The sequence below is a fragment of the Dichotomopilus funicola genome (genome assembly GCF_033296635.1).
Source record: "Dichotomopilus funicola strain CBS 141.50 unplaced genomic scaffold C8A04scaffold_22, whole genome shotgun sequence".
Lineage (NCBI taxonomy): Eukaryota > Fungi > Ascomycota > Sordariomycetes > Sordariales > Chaetomiaceae > Dichotomopilus > Dichotomopilus funicola.
The window spans coordinates 66,785-84,805 of record NW_026944043.1 but is presented as its reverse complement, the minus strand read 5'-3'; the positions used below and the strand labels follow the sequence as shown (position 1 = coordinate 84,805).

The window sequence follows — 18,021 nt, the reverse complement described above, 5'->3', positions numbered from 1 at the left end:
TTCCTACGGCCTAAGACGACGGGTTTGAACCCGGAGTAACGTCGACAGGTATATGAAGAATTAACTCTCTTGCCCATGGTGATGCACCGGGTTTCCCTCATTGTCTCTCCGACCCCAACCCGTGTATTGCTAGTGCCATACCTATGGCCCAATCGCCTTCCACATGTACACGCTGCTCATCTCAGTACCTGACATACCCTTTCCACTCTATCCTGTCTCCCTGTGTAAGAAGCTGAACCCCGCCCGCTAGAATGACTGATATTATCTCCGTAAATCCCCATCTACAGCTTAGCTCCACATATCGGAGACCAACGACCTAGCTGGGAGTCGTTCGCTGATACTTTTATTGATGAGAAAGAGATATTTAACCTATTAGCTTAAGGCGGGAACCGTACAAGGGCGCGAGGTTCCCAAGTCCTCAGCGTTTTCTCCCAAGTTCGGTGACTCCGCCAACCACGATCGCGAGGGTTCAGCGGCTCTTCACCCCCATGCTAAGAACCGCCGCGAAAACGGAGCCATGGAAGTCCATCGATCCACACCTTTCTCCCTTGATCGTGAAACAGGCCAAACAAAGCCATCTTGGATATGCACATCACTGAGGAAGAAAAGGACACTACCATTTTCTCATAATCTTATCGTAGTGTATTCCGCTTTTTAAAATCACGATTTGTAACAGAAATATAACACTCGCGGTGTCATTGACACCATTGGCAAGAGAATAGCAGGGACACAAGAGGAAACAAACTTGAGACCCCTGGGCTGGTGCTCCCAGTGACGTCATTGAGCCCAGGCACTTGATGACGAGATCCACTTATCCCGAATCCACCACTTCAGCAGGGACGATTCGCAAGCTCCAGCGAACAACTTGGAAGGCAAGAACGTTGCAACGCTAGACGCCGGTTTCATCATGGAAAGACATTTTGCTGCCGAGAGCAATCTTTGCTTCATTCTAGTGGGAACTGCTGACGGCAAAGATGGCACCGAGACACCGTTCCCGTCTAACGCCCTCCCCCCCCGTTGATGCCTACACGTACACTGCTGCTCATGCATCGACCTCTCTGAAACACTTTTCACTTGTAGAAAACCAGCCTTAAGTTTACTTACGTGATTCGGCGTACGGCTGACCCCCAAATGCTGGTCCCCCCGGCCGTTGAAGTCTCATTCTCCAACCCATGGCCTCATCGTTATGCAAGGACCGAGATTCCTTCAGCCACCCACCCTCTTGTTATATTCAACATAACATGCCCTACGTGGGCTCGGGCCAGGTACTGAACGACCGCTTCAGTCGCCAGTCGGAGGGCGTGAACCGATATTCGAGAGAACGTACACTACCGGAGACGGGAAGTGCCACAGGGGAACTTGAGCCTGTCAAGTGTTCTGCTCTTCTGTACCGCGGTGGCAAAACGGGCTCCAGCTGTCCATCTTTTGCCCGTTCTAGCGCTTGGTGCGTATCCTCGCCGCTCCGAACCACGCCTTCCTGTCAAAAGTTCGCCTGCCTCACCCGTTGCTCTTTTGCATCCTCTCCATCCATAATCCGCCGGCGTGGAGACAGACACAGGCATACCAAATCCTATCATCACCACTCCCACCGTTCTTAAATTGGTGTCTCAGTGGACCAAGAGCGACGGCCGTGGGGTTTGATCTCTACCCCGCCCACTTCCTTTTACCTGTTCATCTTCCTGCTCGTCTTTCGTTTCTCTCCTGGTTTGGTTTCCCGTCAGCGGAAGTGGAACGCTGGTTACTATTTCTTTCGTCACGACACTTTCTTCTGAGATCTCCAACAACGACAACGACAGCGATATCCGTACAACAGTCACAGAGCTGAAGCCAACAGCCAGGGCATCTGTCCTTCATCAACCTCACTTCTTGGCCTGGGCCGATAAAAGGCCACTTTTGTTTCCCTATAAACCAGAACACTACGCCCCCCCTTTTACCCCCCAACTTCCACTTCTTTGGCCCACTTGTGTTCAAGATACACGAGTTCTAAATCAGCCAAGCAGCCAACGACAGTGATCAATATCAATCTCGCCGTCGCCCGTGCTTGCCGTGGTACGTCTGGAGGACCCATCCGGCGTCGGCTCAAGCAAACCCATAGAGTACGTAACTATATGTATTATGTACATATGGGCTCCACTAGTTTGGCCACCGCATTCAGATGCAGATCTGTGTCATATGCATAGCTCCTTGCACTGGGCAGCCACTGAGCTTAAAGCCCGTTCTTCTTCTGCAGCTGCCTACATAATTCCGAGGGGCAGTCCCCATGGGGTGCTGGGAAAGACCGAGGGCACGAGACGAGACCAAGTTTTTGCCGCCGTGGGTTACGCCACCGGCAACATTCACTTCCATATTCCTAGAACCACCCTTGTCGTCCTCCAACGGGCAATATTGCATTGTACCTTCCTCCTTGCTTAACATCATTTGCGCACACTAATGTTTTCTTCCCCTTTCCCCATAATCTACACTAGCTAACAGGATATCTAACCAAAGTCCTAGGGCTTGACAACCCCGCCGCCTCTCACGCCTGCGAGTCTTTGGGCTTCCTATACACATGAACCTGCACAGCTGCCGATATTGCGGTAGCTTTCACACCATCACCGGGCAAGAAATTATTCTGGAGATTATTTTCCGCGGCAGCACACCCGGAGGTCCGCTTGAGTTCCCGAAGCAATTCCGCTACGCCAACCGCTTCATAGCCACACGCCGTAGTAGGTTATAGCTAGCAGAAGCTTGTGTGGCTCATACAAGCGTGCTTCTCCTCCTCGTCCCACAATATTCCGCGGTCCGCCGCTCCCTGTCCGGAGCCTCCACTCTCTCACTTACTCTACTTCCCGACTACCTCTTTCTATTATCAACCTTGAACCCGCAAAAGTCCGTCCTCTTTCCGGCCAACATAAGGATACTTGAGCCCTGGACCCGCCCAATTCGCAGCTACCAGCCCCCCCTATGGGAAGCAAGACGAGTGACACCGGCGCCACGGCCAAATCTCCCAAGGAAGACACCATTGCCGTTACATACAACACCGAGCCAAACGGGATCTCTAGAGGGGCCCCGCTGCCGCACCAGGAGCAATATCCAGATCCCTTTCAACAACAGGTTCATCCCATGGGCTTCCAGCATGGTTTTACGTCACAGCTTGGCATGGCACAACAAAGAAATACTTCCTTCGATATGAGCGCTATGGCAAATGCCCTCCCCCAGGGCGCCTACCAGGGGCAATCCTATGGCCAACCGGCTCCCAGATATGCCCCAACCCACCCTCCCGGCCTCTCCCCCCAATATGGGACACCTAGCACGATGGGCGCCATGCCGACCCAACAATACTACGTCCCGCAGCACCAACAAATGCCCCAGTTCTACCAGACCATGCCTTCGCAGCCATCGTCCACCGTGCCTTCGAGCTACTACCCCAGCCCGGTTGTCATGAGCCATGCAGTCCCGAACGGAGCCCCTTTCTATTACACTCCTGGACACCCCTACCCCCCTCATCAGACGCTTCACAATCAAGTACCGATGACTCCCGGCCAGTTCGTCTCATCCAACCCGAACCAAGAACAGAACCCGAGGTTCCGATATCCCAATTTCGGACGCAATTTGGCATCTATACCGCCCGCCACTCCACATACCAATGGCGGTGAGTTAGTATCGCGCTTCTCCAGACATACACTAAGGCTTAACCGTTTGCGTACTGATGGACTTTTGGCAGGGAACTCCCGAAGCCAACCAAATGACCAGCAAAGTAATGTGGTTCGTGGCCCCCCGAGGAAACCGAGACAAAGCGGCCATGCCATTTGGATTGGAAATCTGCCTCCTCAAACAGAACTGATGGGTTTGGTGCATCACGTATGCAAGGTGACGGAGGGCTTGGAGTCATTGTTTCTCATCTCGAAGAGCAACTGCGCATTTGCCAACTTCCCGGATGATTTGTCCTGCTCGACAGCCCAGCGGAAACTACACGATTCGAAATTCATGACTGTCCGGTTAGTTAGTAGGTTGCGAAAGAGCACTGTGGAAGGCCCGGCAGGGGTAACAGCTCCTACAGGACCTGCGGCGTCGGTGATGCCGCAGGCGGGGGGCACCACGCAAGAGGCCGATACCAACGCAGCTCGTGACGACGGCAGTTACGGTGGCGATGGCGGCGATGGCGACCATAGCTTGGACGATAAGATCAACGAGGACGGCGGTAAAACCAGTGAGCCTGGAGCGGGCCTCATCCCCTCCCAGCCCGAGGTTACCGACCCTCGGGCTGGAGCTCTACCCGTAACTAACGGGTCTTCTGCGCACACGGACCGGTTCTTCATTCTCAAGAGCCTAACGGTTGAGGACCTCGAACTCAGTGTCCAGAGCGGCACCTGGGCCACGCAGTCGCACAACGAAGAGAAACTGAGCGTGGCGTTTAAGGTGAGGGAGGACTGCACGAAATGTCGGACTTGTGCCGGCATATCGCAGAGCAACCGTGATAACCGTGGTTTGAACCCCGGCTAACGTCAAGATTTCGCCACAACAGGAGGCGGATAATGTGTATCTTGTATTTTCGGCGAATAAGTCCGGCGAATTTTTCGGGTATGCGCGCATGATGTCGCCCATGAACGAGGACCCGGCAGCCGCCATCGAGTTTGCACCCAGCACGCAGTCGACTGGCGAAGTCGATCTTCCCAAGGCGATTCCTACGGAAGCCACCGAGTTTGCGCCCCGGGGTCGCATCATCGACGACTCGGCACGCGGCACCATATTTTGGGAGGCAGACCGCGAGGGCAAAACCGGAGTTCCCGGGGACTCAGGCGCCGAAGAGGGTGACGTTTCTAGTGTACGAAGCGGCCATGACGGTGAGGCCGGGACATCTGAAGCGAAGGCCTGGGGCAAGCCCTTCCAACTCGAATGGTTATCGACGACACGCTTACCCTTCTACCGCACCAAGGGGCTCCGAAACCCGTGGAACTCGAATCGAGAAGTCAAGATTGCACGGGATGGGACGGAGCTAGAGCCATCGATTGGGCGGATTCTCATTAGCTCCTTCAACCGGATGCAGAGCCCGGCAATGGCCATGATGCCGCCCGTAGCCCAAGGGATGGGCCCGGTCAACGTCCGCATGCAGGTTCCTGCCCATGCTGTGAGCGGATATCCTCCTCTGCGATAGGTTTACCTTACCTCTCTAGGTTAATGGGTGTTCTTTTGTGCAGTAGCAGGTTCGCGTGGTTTTCTCGTTCTCTTCATCCAGATAGGAGGAAGAGGTGTCATGTGTCCGGGAAAGATGCATGGCAGCGTTAGGAACGGTCAGGTTCAATGAGTGTCTCAATCTATCCCACCAAGTATCATAATATGTTCCACCTTGCTGCCATTGTTCTAAAATTTGTACGCCCAAGTGATCCTTTGGGTTCTTCTTACTATTCAGGCGCTAGGCTTGGTTCGTGTCATGTGTTCATGTGTTGCTAGCAAGGGTTACGCGAGAGCAGCTTAGCATAGTCGGGATCTTGGGCAGCACCAAGGCAATGCTGCTGAGAGGATAATGTGGCCCCTTACTTTGGAAAAAGCTACATTGCTTGGTGTGGTACCTCAAAGCTTGCTTGTAAATCAGAAGGCGGTGGGAGGCAGAAAACATCGTGAGAATTGACTGTCCAGAGGTAGTAGATAACTTGAAGGGTTTAGAAAGTTATTTACTGAATCAATTCATGTGGATCATATTATTCACTGTGTTGTCATTTTCCTAGTAATTCATATCGACATTCGCTTTATAGTTTACTCTGAGCTTCACATTGACATTTGCATTCTCATTCTCAATTCACATTGCCTACCGGATTGTCCATTACATTACCAATTATATCACTAACTGTCATGTTGTCTTTAATGCGACTGTTAAATAATATTTTATCTATAATGCGGTCTAAACCACGTTGAATAGGTAGTTTTCCGACAAGCGCAGGCCAAGTGTAAGCAGTCTGGAGTCGACGCTGCGCCCCCACTTGATTCCACCATCCTCCATCCCCTTCGACAACCAGTCAGCGATTACCACCAACCCAACGGTCGACCAACAATCCAGGCATTGGAACCATGGTTGTTTCTGGAAGTCTCCCCTGAGTTCTAGATATATATCGAGTGGTTGTAAAGTCGACAGTGTTTGACAGTAATTCGGTCTCGGAGCTACATGTCTTCGGGTCGCTTCATTTACCTTCGAGAACTATCCAGGGGCGATGTTTATGGCTAGTTATCACAAAGGCTCGTGAGGGTTGCGGGCGCCGGGCAACGGCAGTTCCAACTAGTATATAAGTCTCAGTTGATCTCATCTATCACCCTAAATACGATTTTAACCTCCACTACACAAAACGTCTCTCTTCGTCGGCATAGCCTCATTAGCCATTTCCAACCTAATTCAACAGACACCCCAACAACAACATCCCCTTCATCGCGCCCTTGACACCCTCAAGCCCGTAACCGGACCCCCCAGAATGGCCTTCCTCGCCCGTAACTTCCATGACTCTGGCGCGAGCTTTACCCCACTTTTTCGTCTCCTAGACGAGTTCGACAACTACCACCACAAGTCTCAGAGCAACAGCAACGGCGGTCCTTTCGGGCACCTCGGCCACCACCACAAAACGGGCGGCAGAAAAAGCACCACCACATTTTACCCCAAGTTCGATGTCCGCGAGACAGATTCTGCCTTCGAGCTCCATGGCGAACTCCCAGGTGTAGAGCGTGATGGGATCAAGATTGAGTTCAGCGAGCCTCAGACACTGGTGATCCGGGGTCGCACCAAGCGGGCTTATACGTCTTTGCCCCCCCCTGCTACAGTAGCGAGTCCCATGGACAAGAATAGCGTCAATGTAGAGGGTGAGAAACCCGGGAAGGGGGGAGTCGAGACTTCAGAGCACACTGTCGCATTGCCTGCTGTGGAGGATAGCAACAGCAACAACAAACCAGGGAGCGGCCAAAAGGAGTACAAGGAGGGGAAGGCGCCTACGGCCCAGGCCAAGGTCTGGTTGAGGGAGCGCCCCGTCGGCGAGTTTGCGCGCACCTTCAGCTTCCCGGTGCGTGTCGAGGAGGAGAGTGTGTCAGCCGGTCTGCGTAATGGGATCTTGAGTGTTGTGGTACCCAAAGCGAAGAAGTACGAGGCACGCCGCGTGGCTATCAACTGATAGCGATATTGGGGGGTTGTGGTACTCTTGTTTGTTCACTTTGTTGTCGTCGTTCTCCTAGGTGATTGGTGGTGAAGTGAATCCTGGGTTAATAGGGGCTTCGTGCAGTATCTAACTCGTTAGTGGCAGTGTCCGCCGGCGCACTGGGGAGGGGAGTGTAATTCTAGAGATAAGGAAATCAAGGTCTTTTTTCCATCCTTGCATTGAGATTGAGGTATCTGGTGCTAGCCGACGTCGGTTCGGGTCCTCAGTTCCGCCCCTAATTCAAGCATCCAATTATGCACCCCCTGTAATGTATAGGGCGTCCCTTCTCCATTTCCGAAGGGCACGGTAATACCTGTCGCCCGTTTGGTCACCCTTCAAATTCTTGGCTTGTTGATATCTGTTGGGTTCATCGCTGTGGGCGCTGCAATCAAGCAACCGTGGTTTCCCCGTACCCCAGACAATCCCCATGGGGCACAACGGCTCACCCGCCCATTGTCCGATTCGGCAGGGCTATCATTTAGTCGGCGGAAATGTACATAACTACACAAAATAGTAAGAAACAATGTTAAAAAAAGAGAATACGACAAAGGGCGGGTGGTGGCCGAACCGTTGTTCCCCCTGACGAACGCATCGCCATAGTTCCTTCGCTTCACGCCGTTGACAAACTCCTCCGTTTTCTCGAGCGCAATGTTCATGTACCCATCCACCGACTGAAGCTCCCCTATATACCGGCGGACCGGAAGTCAGCAAAGACTCACTTCTATGCTCATTCGGCCGGGTATGCCTCGGCTGGCCTCATCACTTACCCTTGTAGACGACACCTGAATTGAGTTTGACGGTGACAGGGTTCCCGATAATCTCGCTCAGAAACCCGGAAGGGTCCTTGCCCTCGCTTTGGGTAACTGCGCCGTTCTCCATGACTGAATTTATCCGCCTAGGCCCGGACTTCGCGATGCCGTTTGACGTCTCGTGGGGTTTGTCGAGGGGATTAAGAAATGACTGAGTTGGGGGAAACAGTCCGTGTTTGGCGTTTGAGGTGAGTGAGATGGCGCCCCACTTCCATAACGGGCTATCGCTTTGGGATTCCCATTGAACAGGCTCGGGCCATCCGCCCCACTCCATAATCCATCATTCACTACACCTATAGGCTCTTTCAACGTTAATCAAGCCCGAGAAATCTATAGCGCGAAATCCGTAAAGATGAAAGGGGTAGTCAAGCAGGTTGTTCAGCGGAAAGATTTTACACCTAGGCACAATAGATGGCATGGTCTTTATTTTCCCACCTGTTTCCAAACCCAGCCCTTCTTTCCCACCAATCAGTGACGGCGGCCGCACCCAAATAATGCAGGCGCCCAAGGTTGGCCTCACACTCGACTTTGAGGTTTCTCGAAAATCAGTATATCAATCTGCCAACCATTCCCGTCTTTTTATCTTGCTTCTGTTTCTAGCGTAGATTTGCTAGATTTTTTACCATTTCCCTTCCCTACATCACCTACACCACGTTTCTACTTGTTCATTTCAGTCCTTAAACCACGACACCAACACTTTCAGGCCGGTCTTCTTAGTTCACCATGGGGGGTTTAGCCTTCTCCTCCTCTGTTAACCCGCCGCACATACCTCGCATGCCGCCGGCCGTATACCGGTATGTGGCGGCGGCATGCTCCGCTGTGCTGCGGGAACTTTTTGTGTACGTTGCGACGCCGATCGAAGGCCCTGGAAAGACCGATCACGGCGACGTCGACGTCCTCGTTGCGCTCGAGAGGCGTGTGGTATTTCCGCGAGCCGGCGTTGACTCCAAGCCCAAGACGCCCATCGAGTTGATGGAGGAGATCAAACACAGACTCCGAACGAAACACGCCCTCGTTCATTGGACGGGGACCTCAGCAAATTTGGCAATTCCGTGGCCTTCTGACATGGAGGATTGTACGATGGCCCCCAGTTCTGCGGCCGAGGTCAATGTTCCAAGCGGCGAGGCGGCAGATCCAAAGCCTAAATACGTTCAAGTCGACATTCGGATTTGCACAAGCGCCGACCAGCTTTTTTGGGTAGGAACTCTAACCACTGTTTCCATTACCGAGGGGGGGCCAGCCGATATGATGCACCAGTGCTCGGACGGGAAGGGTACCATTGTGTCAAATAAGTTAACAGGACTGGCTAACACCTATCATAGGCTCTCTACAAGCACGCACATGGAGACCTATGGAACTTGCTAGGGAGTATTATCCGCCCTTTCGGATTGACAATCGACGAGGAAGCTTTGTGGGTTCGCATCCCTGAGATCGAGAAATTGGACCGCAAAAAGGCCAAAGTGTGCCTTAGCCGTGACCCAGTCGAGATCCTCCACTTTCTCGGGATGCAGGTCGAGGGATTCTGGTCCAAGCCCTTTGCATCGGTCGAGGCTCTCTATGACTACGCCACCACCTGCCGCCTCTTTTGGATCCAAGACTTGCCGTCGGATGACGAAGCTATCGCCCCCAGCAAGGAAGTGAACAATTCCGGGGTCATTGGCGGGGAGGAAGGTCGCAAACGGCTCAAGTCTAACGATCGCCGGCGCATGAAAGGCCGCGAAGTCTACCGCCGCTGGGTTGAAGAATTCATCCCGGCCCTTCGTGCCCAAGGCAAGTTTGTCCATAAAGCCGGCCCCGGTACGACCATCGAAGAGATGCGAGCTGTCGTGCGGGATGAGGCCTTTTCTCGCTTTTTCGTCAGGCCAGAGTACGAGCACCGACTAAGAGAGTGGCGGCTGCAGCGAGATAGCGAGCAGATGAAAGCCCTACTAAAGAAGCAGGTCCCAGATACATTGGAGCCTCAAAAAAGATCTTGTTTGATTGGGGCTCTGAAAAAGATCATCATGGAGCATGACACATCGTATGGGGTCGACACTTCCTCTTTTAGGGATGCGGACGGGTTTTATGACATGGAAGTAGTTGGTCAATTCATACAAGGCAACCTCACGGGGCTGGGTGAGATTGCATGGGCCAACCAGCAGAAGAGGGCGAGGGAGGCGATGAGATTGAAGGCTTGCGGTTGCCAGATACCGGGTGGCCTCTGCCATGCCTGATTTGATGGGTGTTTGGGGGACGGGGGGTTTAGGCAATTGAGCTAAACATCATCATCAAGGGCTTCGGCCTCAAACTAGTGCATTCAAATGGACGAGTCACCCCGTCTGCGTTAAGGTATCTCTTAATAACAGAAAACATAATTCATGTGTGCCGCTTCCTCATCGGGATAACAGTTTCCACGATTCTAAGTCATGCTAGTAGTCCAGACAAGAACCTCGTCCTTCAAGAGTCGCCGGTTGCGAATAGCGAGCCTGCAGGAGAAGGGGCTGCTCATGCCAGCTTAAATCCACTCATCCTCGCTAGCAGCATAACCCATCTCCTCGGCCGATCGTGCCCGGTCATCGGCCATCCTGGCAGATCTCCATCCACTAAACAGAGCCCTATCCTCCGGCCGCTCAACAAAAGGCTTGGTCATCCCCTTTTTAGCCAGTCGCCTGCGATATTGCCGGTTCTGCTCCCAAGTGTACCGCGACGTGTCGACCGAGGCAATGTCAATCCCCGTCATGGCATCCCGAATATCAGCAAGCCAATCCGACACGTCGGGCTGCAGACGGTGTACGAGCTCCTTCCCCCGGCCGCCGGCCACCCACTGATCTAATTTGGCCGGGATTGCGTAACCCCAACTCGGGTCCTCCGAGGACCACTCGCAGGGCGTGTTAGGGTAGCAATGCTCAGGTTTGCAGTAGCGCAGACACATCAACGATTCCGCAGCATACCACAGGGTGAGCAGGAATAGCCCGAGGCCGAGGAGGGTGAAGCGAAAATTGGGTCGGCGGTACCACAAACGAGGGAGTGGAAGGTGAATGTACGTTACCTCCGCGCCAGCCGCGGGCTTCAAGCCTCGGCAAGCAGGGCACGGAGACGACTTTCCCTTGATGTGCTGGCTGTGAACTGAGTCTTGACCCAGCTCCTTGAGCTCGACTTGTGCAACCCTGCTCTCGAGGCGTTCAATCCCTTGCTTAGCGCTCTGGATGTTGTGCAGACTGGTCTCAAGGGTCTGGCTCATCCGATCATACACATCGAGCTCCTTCGGCTTGCTAGACTTTTTGACCTTGTCGGTGGGCTCCGGCTTTACGGCCGGGCTGGTTGAAAGGGTAGGGTTGACCTGGGATGGGTTGTTTAACAAATCGCCAATGTCATCCAGAGTAGAGTCCTCAATTTGGTTGGCCCGTTGTATCTCTAACAAATCATCCTTGACCGTGGGCGGCTTGGAAGAATTTTGCAAGGGGGCCCTGCCGCGGGACAGAGACCTGGCGCGTCGTCGAGTTGATAGCGGCGATGGTCTACTAGATGCCCCGTCACCTTTGGATGATTGTGCGCGCCTTTGCCGTTGTGGGGAGGTATACTCCTTCTCGCCCGGTGTAGTCGAGTGTTTTGTGGAACCGTCGACCCTCTCGGTGCTCGGGGCTTTTAAATCGCTCTCCTGTACTCCAACAGCATCGCAGTCCCCGGCACCTGGAACGAGGTTTTCGGGTTTCTCCGTTTTGACAATTGCTGGCGTTTCAACATAGGCACCCGTCACCCTCGGCGTCGGCTGTGACAAAGGATCAACCCTGGCTAGTTTTGGCGTCTTTTCTGCCGTCTCAGGCTCCGGCTCGGACTCGGGGGACGGCGCTCGCATAGAGCCCCTTTCCGACTGATTTTCCTGCGGAGCAAAAAGTTGCATCTCTCCTTCGATGCGGTCGGTCGGATCTGAGTCTGAATGCACAAAGCTCCTACGCTTGGCCCTTCTAGACTCCACCGACGAACTTCGAGACAGCCCGGTAAACCCGACCGTTGGCTTGCTGTCGCTCTTAGGGAACCCCAACGATCTTCTAGCTTGCAGGCGTTCCGTAAGTCTACCACCGCGGACCGTGGGGGCCGGATCATTCGAAACCTTTTGCGCCTCGTCCGGCGCCTGGCCCCTCGCCCCGGCGGTTGCTAGTTGGCGGAGTGTTTGTGCTGGGCCCGTGAATTCTTCAACTTCGTTAACACTCTCGAGATTGATGTCGGCTCTGCCAAAAAGCGCCGGGCTGAGTGTCTCCTTTTGGTCGGTCTTATCGCTCTCCACCGGTGTCTCGGACACTGGAGCTTCGTTCATCTGCCTCCTCAGTCTTTCGCGTAATGGAGAAAAAGCCCGCACCGGTTCTTGGCCGGATCTCCGCGCAACATCCGGGGACGGAGATCGCGAGACCCCAATGTTCCTCCCACGAAACTCATCAAGCCTAGCGGTGGCAAGGGCTCTCCTAGAAAGACTCTCGATTTCGCGTGACCTAAGCTCGTCCAGCCTTACGCCTGCACGGCTGACCGGGCGGGATGGGGGGCTCGATCTACCTTCATCCTCCGACTTTACGTCTTCCGTAGCGGCAATGGCACTATCGCGCCTTTCGAGACCGGCTTGGAACCCAGTCTCCTGTCGTGTCTCTTGCTGGAAAGAGTTGATCTCCGATTGGCGGTTGTTGGGGCCTTGAGAGAATCGTTCATTCACTTCGGCTTCCAAGGCGCGGATTTCATCGATTTTGGTGTTTTTGCGGCCAATGGCCACAGGGGGGCTGTTCGAGACCTGCAGGTCGCCGGCGGTAAAGTCGGCATCGGTCTGCCAGACAAAACTCCTGTCGGGGGTCTGAGAGCCTGACAGAGCGGTCGCGGGCCGCCTAGGAGGGGTGGGGCTTGGTTGTAGAGGCGCGTTCTCATCCCGTTTCATCCACTCATGCGGCTCTCGGGCGAGTGAAGAAATGTCGCTCGATTCTCGCTTTCTAATCGACAACCGACGCAGAAACGACGGGCTGGGCCCTACGCCCTTGGTAGACCGTGGTGACGAAGATCCATCCAGGCTGTTGCGACTCGATTTCCGCGACAAAAGTTCCTTCCCAGACTCGACAATCCTACTGCCAATCCTGGAACGAGAGAGCAAGCCGGCCGCGCCCCCGACACGGCTAGGGTCCTCCGGGGTGCCGTGGTCTCTTTCAAATTGCCGGAGTTTCTCGTCGAAGGTGCTGTCCGAATTGTCGCTTTGCTGCGATGAAACAGGACGTTCGCCGTTACTATCGCCACCGCCGTCGCCATTGCCCGTTTCCAAAGGCTTGACGCTACTTGAGGCCTTCCTCTGCAGTAGAATGGATGTGCTGGGGCTCCTCGGCTTCTGTAGCTTCTTCCCGGCGGACCGCCACGACCTGGGCGCCGGGCTGGGCGAGCCCTGGGCAGCCTCTTCCTCCTCGGCCATCCGATAAGCGTCCGAGATAGAAAAGGGCCGCCGTTGGGACGTAGGACGGGGAATTCGAGTGTTATTCGGCGATGCGGCATTGCCGTCGGAGGCTGAGGCCACGCTCATCGGCCGCGCATTGCCGTCGGTCATGGTCGGTCGTGCGAATAAACTATTTCTCCGCGATACGCTGTTGATAACAAGCGGTGAGGTGAAACGGTTACTCGTGGGTGCAGTCTTGGCATCAGCCCCGAGTTCGGCCCCGTCGCGCTCCATGTTGGTTCACGTTGCCTTCCTCTAGATACCGTCGTCGTATCGTCCGCGAGAGTAAATGTGTGTGTTGGTACGAGGTATGGGTCCGGCGGGGAGGTCGTGATTTGGGTGAGCTGGATCGAATGTTTCAATGTTTGAGATCCAGCGTTGCGATGCGCCTGGGGGTTCGTCGCGCTAAATAATGGCAAGCGCTGTCGGCGTGAAACAATGCGCTGTCACCCGAGGGCAACCTAAGGCTGGGGGGTTGGTTGAGTTGGCACAGAATGGGAAGAAGAAATTTGCCCAACCTCGGAAAGTGTCCCCGGCGGTTCATGCCGCGAGAGTGCACACGCCCGCCGCCTTCTCAAACCCAACTCAAACCGCGCAAGGCGAAGGAAGATGTACGGCGCCCTGCCATCCAGCGCATCCACTTCCCAATGGAAGCTGCCAACACGATCGGGGCTGCACATGGTGGGGCCCTGCCGCAAGCAACAGGGATGGGGCTGGGGAAAGATGAGCCCGGGCCTCCTGCCCGAGTCGTTGTCATGACCAATTGGAACCTGCATTCGCAGCCGCCCTTTTTTTCCCTTCCCACAAGACATGTACATACGTAATTCGGCGCTATCTGTCTCCTTCATAGCGTGAGCGCTTCCGGCGCTGCGTGCCAAGCAGGGGACACTCCCAACCTCGAGCCTGAGATGCATACGCGAGGCCTGACAAGTCAGCCCTTCATGCCGGACTGCAGATGAGGAAGTCAGGTACCCAGTACGGACAAAAGTACCTTGGTAGTATTACATTGCGGCTTGGTCTCCTCCGGACCCACTACACCCGACCTCCTCCACAGCCCGATCAAATTTCCAAACCTCTGAGAGGTTGTATCCGTGTATTGGTTTCACGGTACCATTCACCCATCTAGCTCTTGATTGTATTCAGAGGACCTGGTGACAAAATAAATACCTACCTACCTACCTATCACAGGAGTACCCAAGGTACTTGAGCTTACCGCGTATTGCTTAGAGCAGGAGGTTCCTGGCGTGGTGGTGGTGTAATCACGAGAAGGTCCTTGACAATAGTCTATCCCTCGACCCAAACATCACAATGAACGCCGGAGCCGACATAGTTCGCCCCCTGGGGCCAACGTATGTGAACAATGTCAAATTCCCCCTTCCCGGCTATTCCAGTAGTACACGCAGCACATTTGAATAAGGATGACCTATGTTGACGATAACAATAGTGAGATATACTCCTCATCACGGCATGCACTGGGTTTTTACAACTGTGTCGCGAACACATGCCGGTATTCAGTATCTGCGGCAGGTCTTCAAGGTCAGAGGGTTCGGGATGCACTTCAGATTGCTCTCGCCAAAGTGGTTCTGGCGATCCCTTCGTTGGGTGTTGGGATCGTGGGCCGGGAAACTTCCGGGCCGCATTTTGTTCAACAAGCCACAATCAATCTCGAGCACCATTTCGAATTTTGCGAGAGAGCGGAGACCGATTCCAACGCCCGGGACACGGTATTGCTCCGCTTTCTCGAAGAAAGGCATGACCAATCCTGGCTGGATATCGCTCATCGCCCTCCCTGGAAGTTGACAGCTATCGTCTGGAACGAGGCGCTTGAGGATGGGGACGGAAACATGGTGATCGATGCGATTCTTGCAATACACCATTCACTTGCCGATGGGCGTAGCACTGCGCTGTTCCACACCCATCTTCTCGAAGAGCTTAACTGCGCTCCAAAGCAGGTTACCCATTTGACCGATGGCATACTAAACCTGAAGGCATCCGGCGTTCGCATGAATTGCCCGCCCCAGGAAGACGTTGTCAATTTCACCAAATCCTGGATGTACCTAGCCCAGACACTGTGGCATGAGCTCGGGCCGGCGTGGCTCAAGGTGAACCCACCGGCCGCGCCGTGGACGGGGAAGCCCGTCACCAGCGAGCCCCGTCAGACGGGACTGCGGCTCATCCGGGTCCCTGCAGCGGCGGTGCCACGGATTCTTGCCGCATGCAGGGCCAACCATACGACACTAACGCCATTGCTTCATGCCCTCATTCTCGCCTCATTATCTAGGCACATCTCTCCCAAGGAGGTAGTCGAATTCCGCAGTACGACCCCGATCGATCTGAGACCATTCGCGCATGATGGCGAGCACGGGAGCGGAAATCGGGATACCAAGTTTGGTGTTTTTGTTACGGCGCAAGATCATAGCTTTGACAACGCCACCATTGCGGCTCTCCGAGAGCAACCGCTGACAAAAAGGATTTGGCAAGTGGCGGCAGGGCTGCGACGCGACATCAAGCAACGTGTGGCCGAGCTGCCGAGGGATGATATTATGAGCATGCTCGGTTGGGTGTCCGATTGGCGTGAGTTCTGGCTCTCTAAAGTAGGGACCCCGCGCAGGATAACGTGGGAGGTCTCTAACATTGGGGCGATGCTCGGCGGGACGAAGCCAGACGGGTCTGGAGCTAGAAGCTGGATGATTCAGAGATCTCTCATGTCTCAGGGTTGCACTGTTGCCGGCGCTGCCGTCAGTGCTAGCGTTTCCGGCGTGGTCGGAGGCGAGGTAGACATTGTGCTAGGTTGGCAATTAGGTATCATCGAGACATCATTAGTCGATGCATTGGTAATGGACCTTCAACGCTGGATCGATCAGGCGAGCCGAGGCCAGGATTTTGTCTAATTAATCTCTAATTGGAAAGATATGGGCGAAGATACCTCGCGTATTGTAGTGGAGAAGCGGGTGAGGTTGTATCGTATGGGCTTGCACAGTCCTTTTCCCTGAAAATGGTTATGAGACCTTAGTGATCCCCTTTTCCGAGATTGATCAGGAAGGGGGAAAGATTTAAACAATGGGTCCAAGTTCACTGGACTCCTGCGCCTATCCGAAGATTATCCGCCTAAGCCCACAGAGCCCGTCGACAAACGACACGCCAAGAATGTTGCAACCTCATAGGCTGTTTGCCCCACCTCAGTAAATTTTGGGGCGAGCAACCTTAGCCTGGCAGCGCTGCCGAACCACGAAACATCTCGGGCCCGTTCACGGATTCGTCCCGGTCTTGCTTCTCACCACATAATCACCGGCAAAACTATGGCGACTCCCTTGATGGCAAGGCCTCCGGCCTGCACGGCCTGCCTCCGGAGATTGGCGCAACCATTCGGTGAGGCCAATGTTGTCTCGCGAGTGCAGATCCGAACGAAGACCAACCACCCCCGGCCCAAAGATCAAGGCGTCGTCGTCCGCCTGCTCGAGGACATCCCCAAGTTTGGGCGCAAAGGTATGGGCGTGACACACAATCCCCCTTCCCTACCGCATGTATTAGACATAGGTCAATGGAAACTAAGATACGGCTGTTGGTATCCTCTTCCAGATGCCATATTTCGTACCGAACGAGGGCGCATGCGCAACGAGTGGTTCCCCAAGAATATGGCCGAGTATATGACCGCCCTACGCTTCCGTGAACTTGGCCTGACTCGCGACAATATTGGGGAGCGTGAGGCTACCTTTGGCACCATGTTAGGAGCTGGGGAGGAAGATTCATCTCGGTCAGAGGCTCCCATTGCGACCGTGGTCACAACAACTGTACGTCGAGCAAGCAAGCTACTGTCTTGGACCAAGCGTCCCGATTCCTCAGAACATCATCTGCGCTCAGCATTTGCTAATAAGTTACAACAATGGACAGCCCGTGAAAGCCCGCGCCCTTTTGACCACGCTCATCCCCAACAGCCTCCCCTTTTACCGCAAACCAATCGCAGCCCCAGCCCCGCCGCCCCCTCCACCCGCGCGGTCCATCTCTCCGCTTGTGGCCACAGACGAGCCCAACTATCCTACATCTACCGTACCAGACGAGCCCCAGGCTATCTTTGGCTCAGTATCCATCACTGACATCATCAATCGGATCAAGGGGTTGTTAGTCGAGGACGTCGAAGGGAGCCTTATCGCATTGGACCCAACTAGCGTCCGGTTCCTAGGTCTCGAGGAAGACACCGACAGGATCAAGTTTTTGGGCCGCTGGGAGGTCGAGATTCATGTTGGCAGCACCGTGGAACCTGTCCGCAAAACTGTGGAGATCCTTCCCCTGGTTGAAGGACCTGAGGACGGCGAGGCGCGGAGTGGTGCTCCGTGACATATGCATCCTGTTCGGGCCGTCACGATGAGGTAGAGATTCACATCAATACCACTAGAATGGCGTTAGTAAAATTGGGTTTATAATTGTAGAACCGTATATGTATTATCAACTGTATGCAAACCTCATCTTTCTGCACTGCCATCTCATGTACACCCCCGTTGCCCCATTCCTGCCTCGGAACCCAAAACCGGAACGGATGGCCCAAGCACCCTTAGCACAAATAACATAACGGGAACACAGGCCCCCTGAGCAAATCCTAAGGCACATTTTTTTTTTGTCAGGCCAG

General features: G+C 54.3%; 6 protein-coding genes across 6 annotated transcripts; 4 read left to right on the top strand and 2 right to left on the bottom strand.

Moving 5' to 3' along the window:
* Positions 1 to 2,943: 2,943 nt before the first annotated feature.
* Positions 2,944 to 5,134, top strand: C8A04DRAFT_11292 (zinc finger CCCH domain-containing protein 45; the record flags this gene model as incomplete). Its single annotated transcript, XM_062776908.1, has 4 exons — positions 2,944 to 3,635; positions 3,717 to 4,117; positions 4,202 to 4,398; positions 4,505 to 5,134. The coding sequence occupies 4 exons, from the start codon at positions 2,944 to 2,946 to the stop codon at positions 5,132 to 5,134; spliced, it is 1,920 nt and encodes a 639-aa protein (XP_062637997.1).
* A 1,306-nt stretch (positions 5,135 to 6,440) lies between these two features.
* C8A04DRAFT_36398 (small heat shock protein) lies at positions 6,441 to 7,127 on the top strand (the record flags this gene model as incomplete). Its single annotated transcript, XM_062783514.1, has 1 exon — positions 6,441 to 7,127. One exon carries the CDS (start codon positions 6,441 to 6,443, stop codon positions 7,125 to 7,127), a length of 687 nt encoding a protein of 228 aa, XP_062637996.1.
* Positions 7,128 to 7,629: 502 nt separating this feature from the next.
* On the bottom strand, positions 7,630 to 8,030 carry C8A04DRAFT_11284 (U6 snRNA-associated Sm-like protein LSm6; the record flags this gene model as incomplete). The annotated part of the gene is made up of 3 exons (XM_062776905.1): positions 7,630 to 7,652; positions 7,720 to 7,833; positions 7,919 to 8,030. 3 exons carry the CDS (start codon positions 8,028 to 8,030, stop codon positions 7,630 to 7,632), a joined length of 249 nt encoding a protein of 82 aa, XP_062637995.1.
* Positions 8,031 to 8,683: 653 nt separating this feature from the next.
* C8A04DRAFT_11273 (uncharacterized protein) lies at positions 8,684 to 10,173 on the top strand (the record flags this gene model as incomplete). The annotated part of the gene is made up of 2 exons (XM_062776902.1): positions 8,684 to 9,157; positions 9,283 to 10,173. The coding sequence occupies 2 exons, from the start codon at positions 8,684 to 8,686 to the stop codon at positions 10,171 to 10,173; spliced, it is 1,365 nt and encodes a 454-aa protein (XP_062637994.1).
* A 281-nt stretch (positions 10,174 to 10,454) lies between these two features.
* Positions 10,455 to 13,631, bottom strand: C8A04DRAFT_27559 (uncharacterized protein; the record flags this gene model as incomplete). Its single annotated transcript, XM_062780327.1, has 1 exon — positions 10,455 to 13,631. One exon carries the CDS (start codon positions 13,629 to 13,631, stop codon positions 10,455 to 10,457), a length of 3,177 nt encoding a protein of 1,058 aa, XP_062637993.1.
* Positions 13,632 to 14,705: 1,074 nt separating this feature from the next.
* C8A04DRAFT_36394 (uncharacterized protein) lies at positions 14,706 to 17,732 on the top strand (the record flags this gene model as incomplete). Its single annotated transcript, XM_062783513.1, has 5 exons — positions 14,706 to 14,746; positions 14,941 to 16,135; positions 16,772 to 16,883; positions 16,977 to 17,188; positions 17,289 to 17,732. 5 exons carry the CDS (start codon positions 14,706 to 14,708, stop codon positions 17,730 to 17,732), a joined length of 2,004 nt encoding a protein of 667 aa, XP_062637992.1.
* Positions 17,733 to 18,021: the final 289 nt, after the last annotated feature.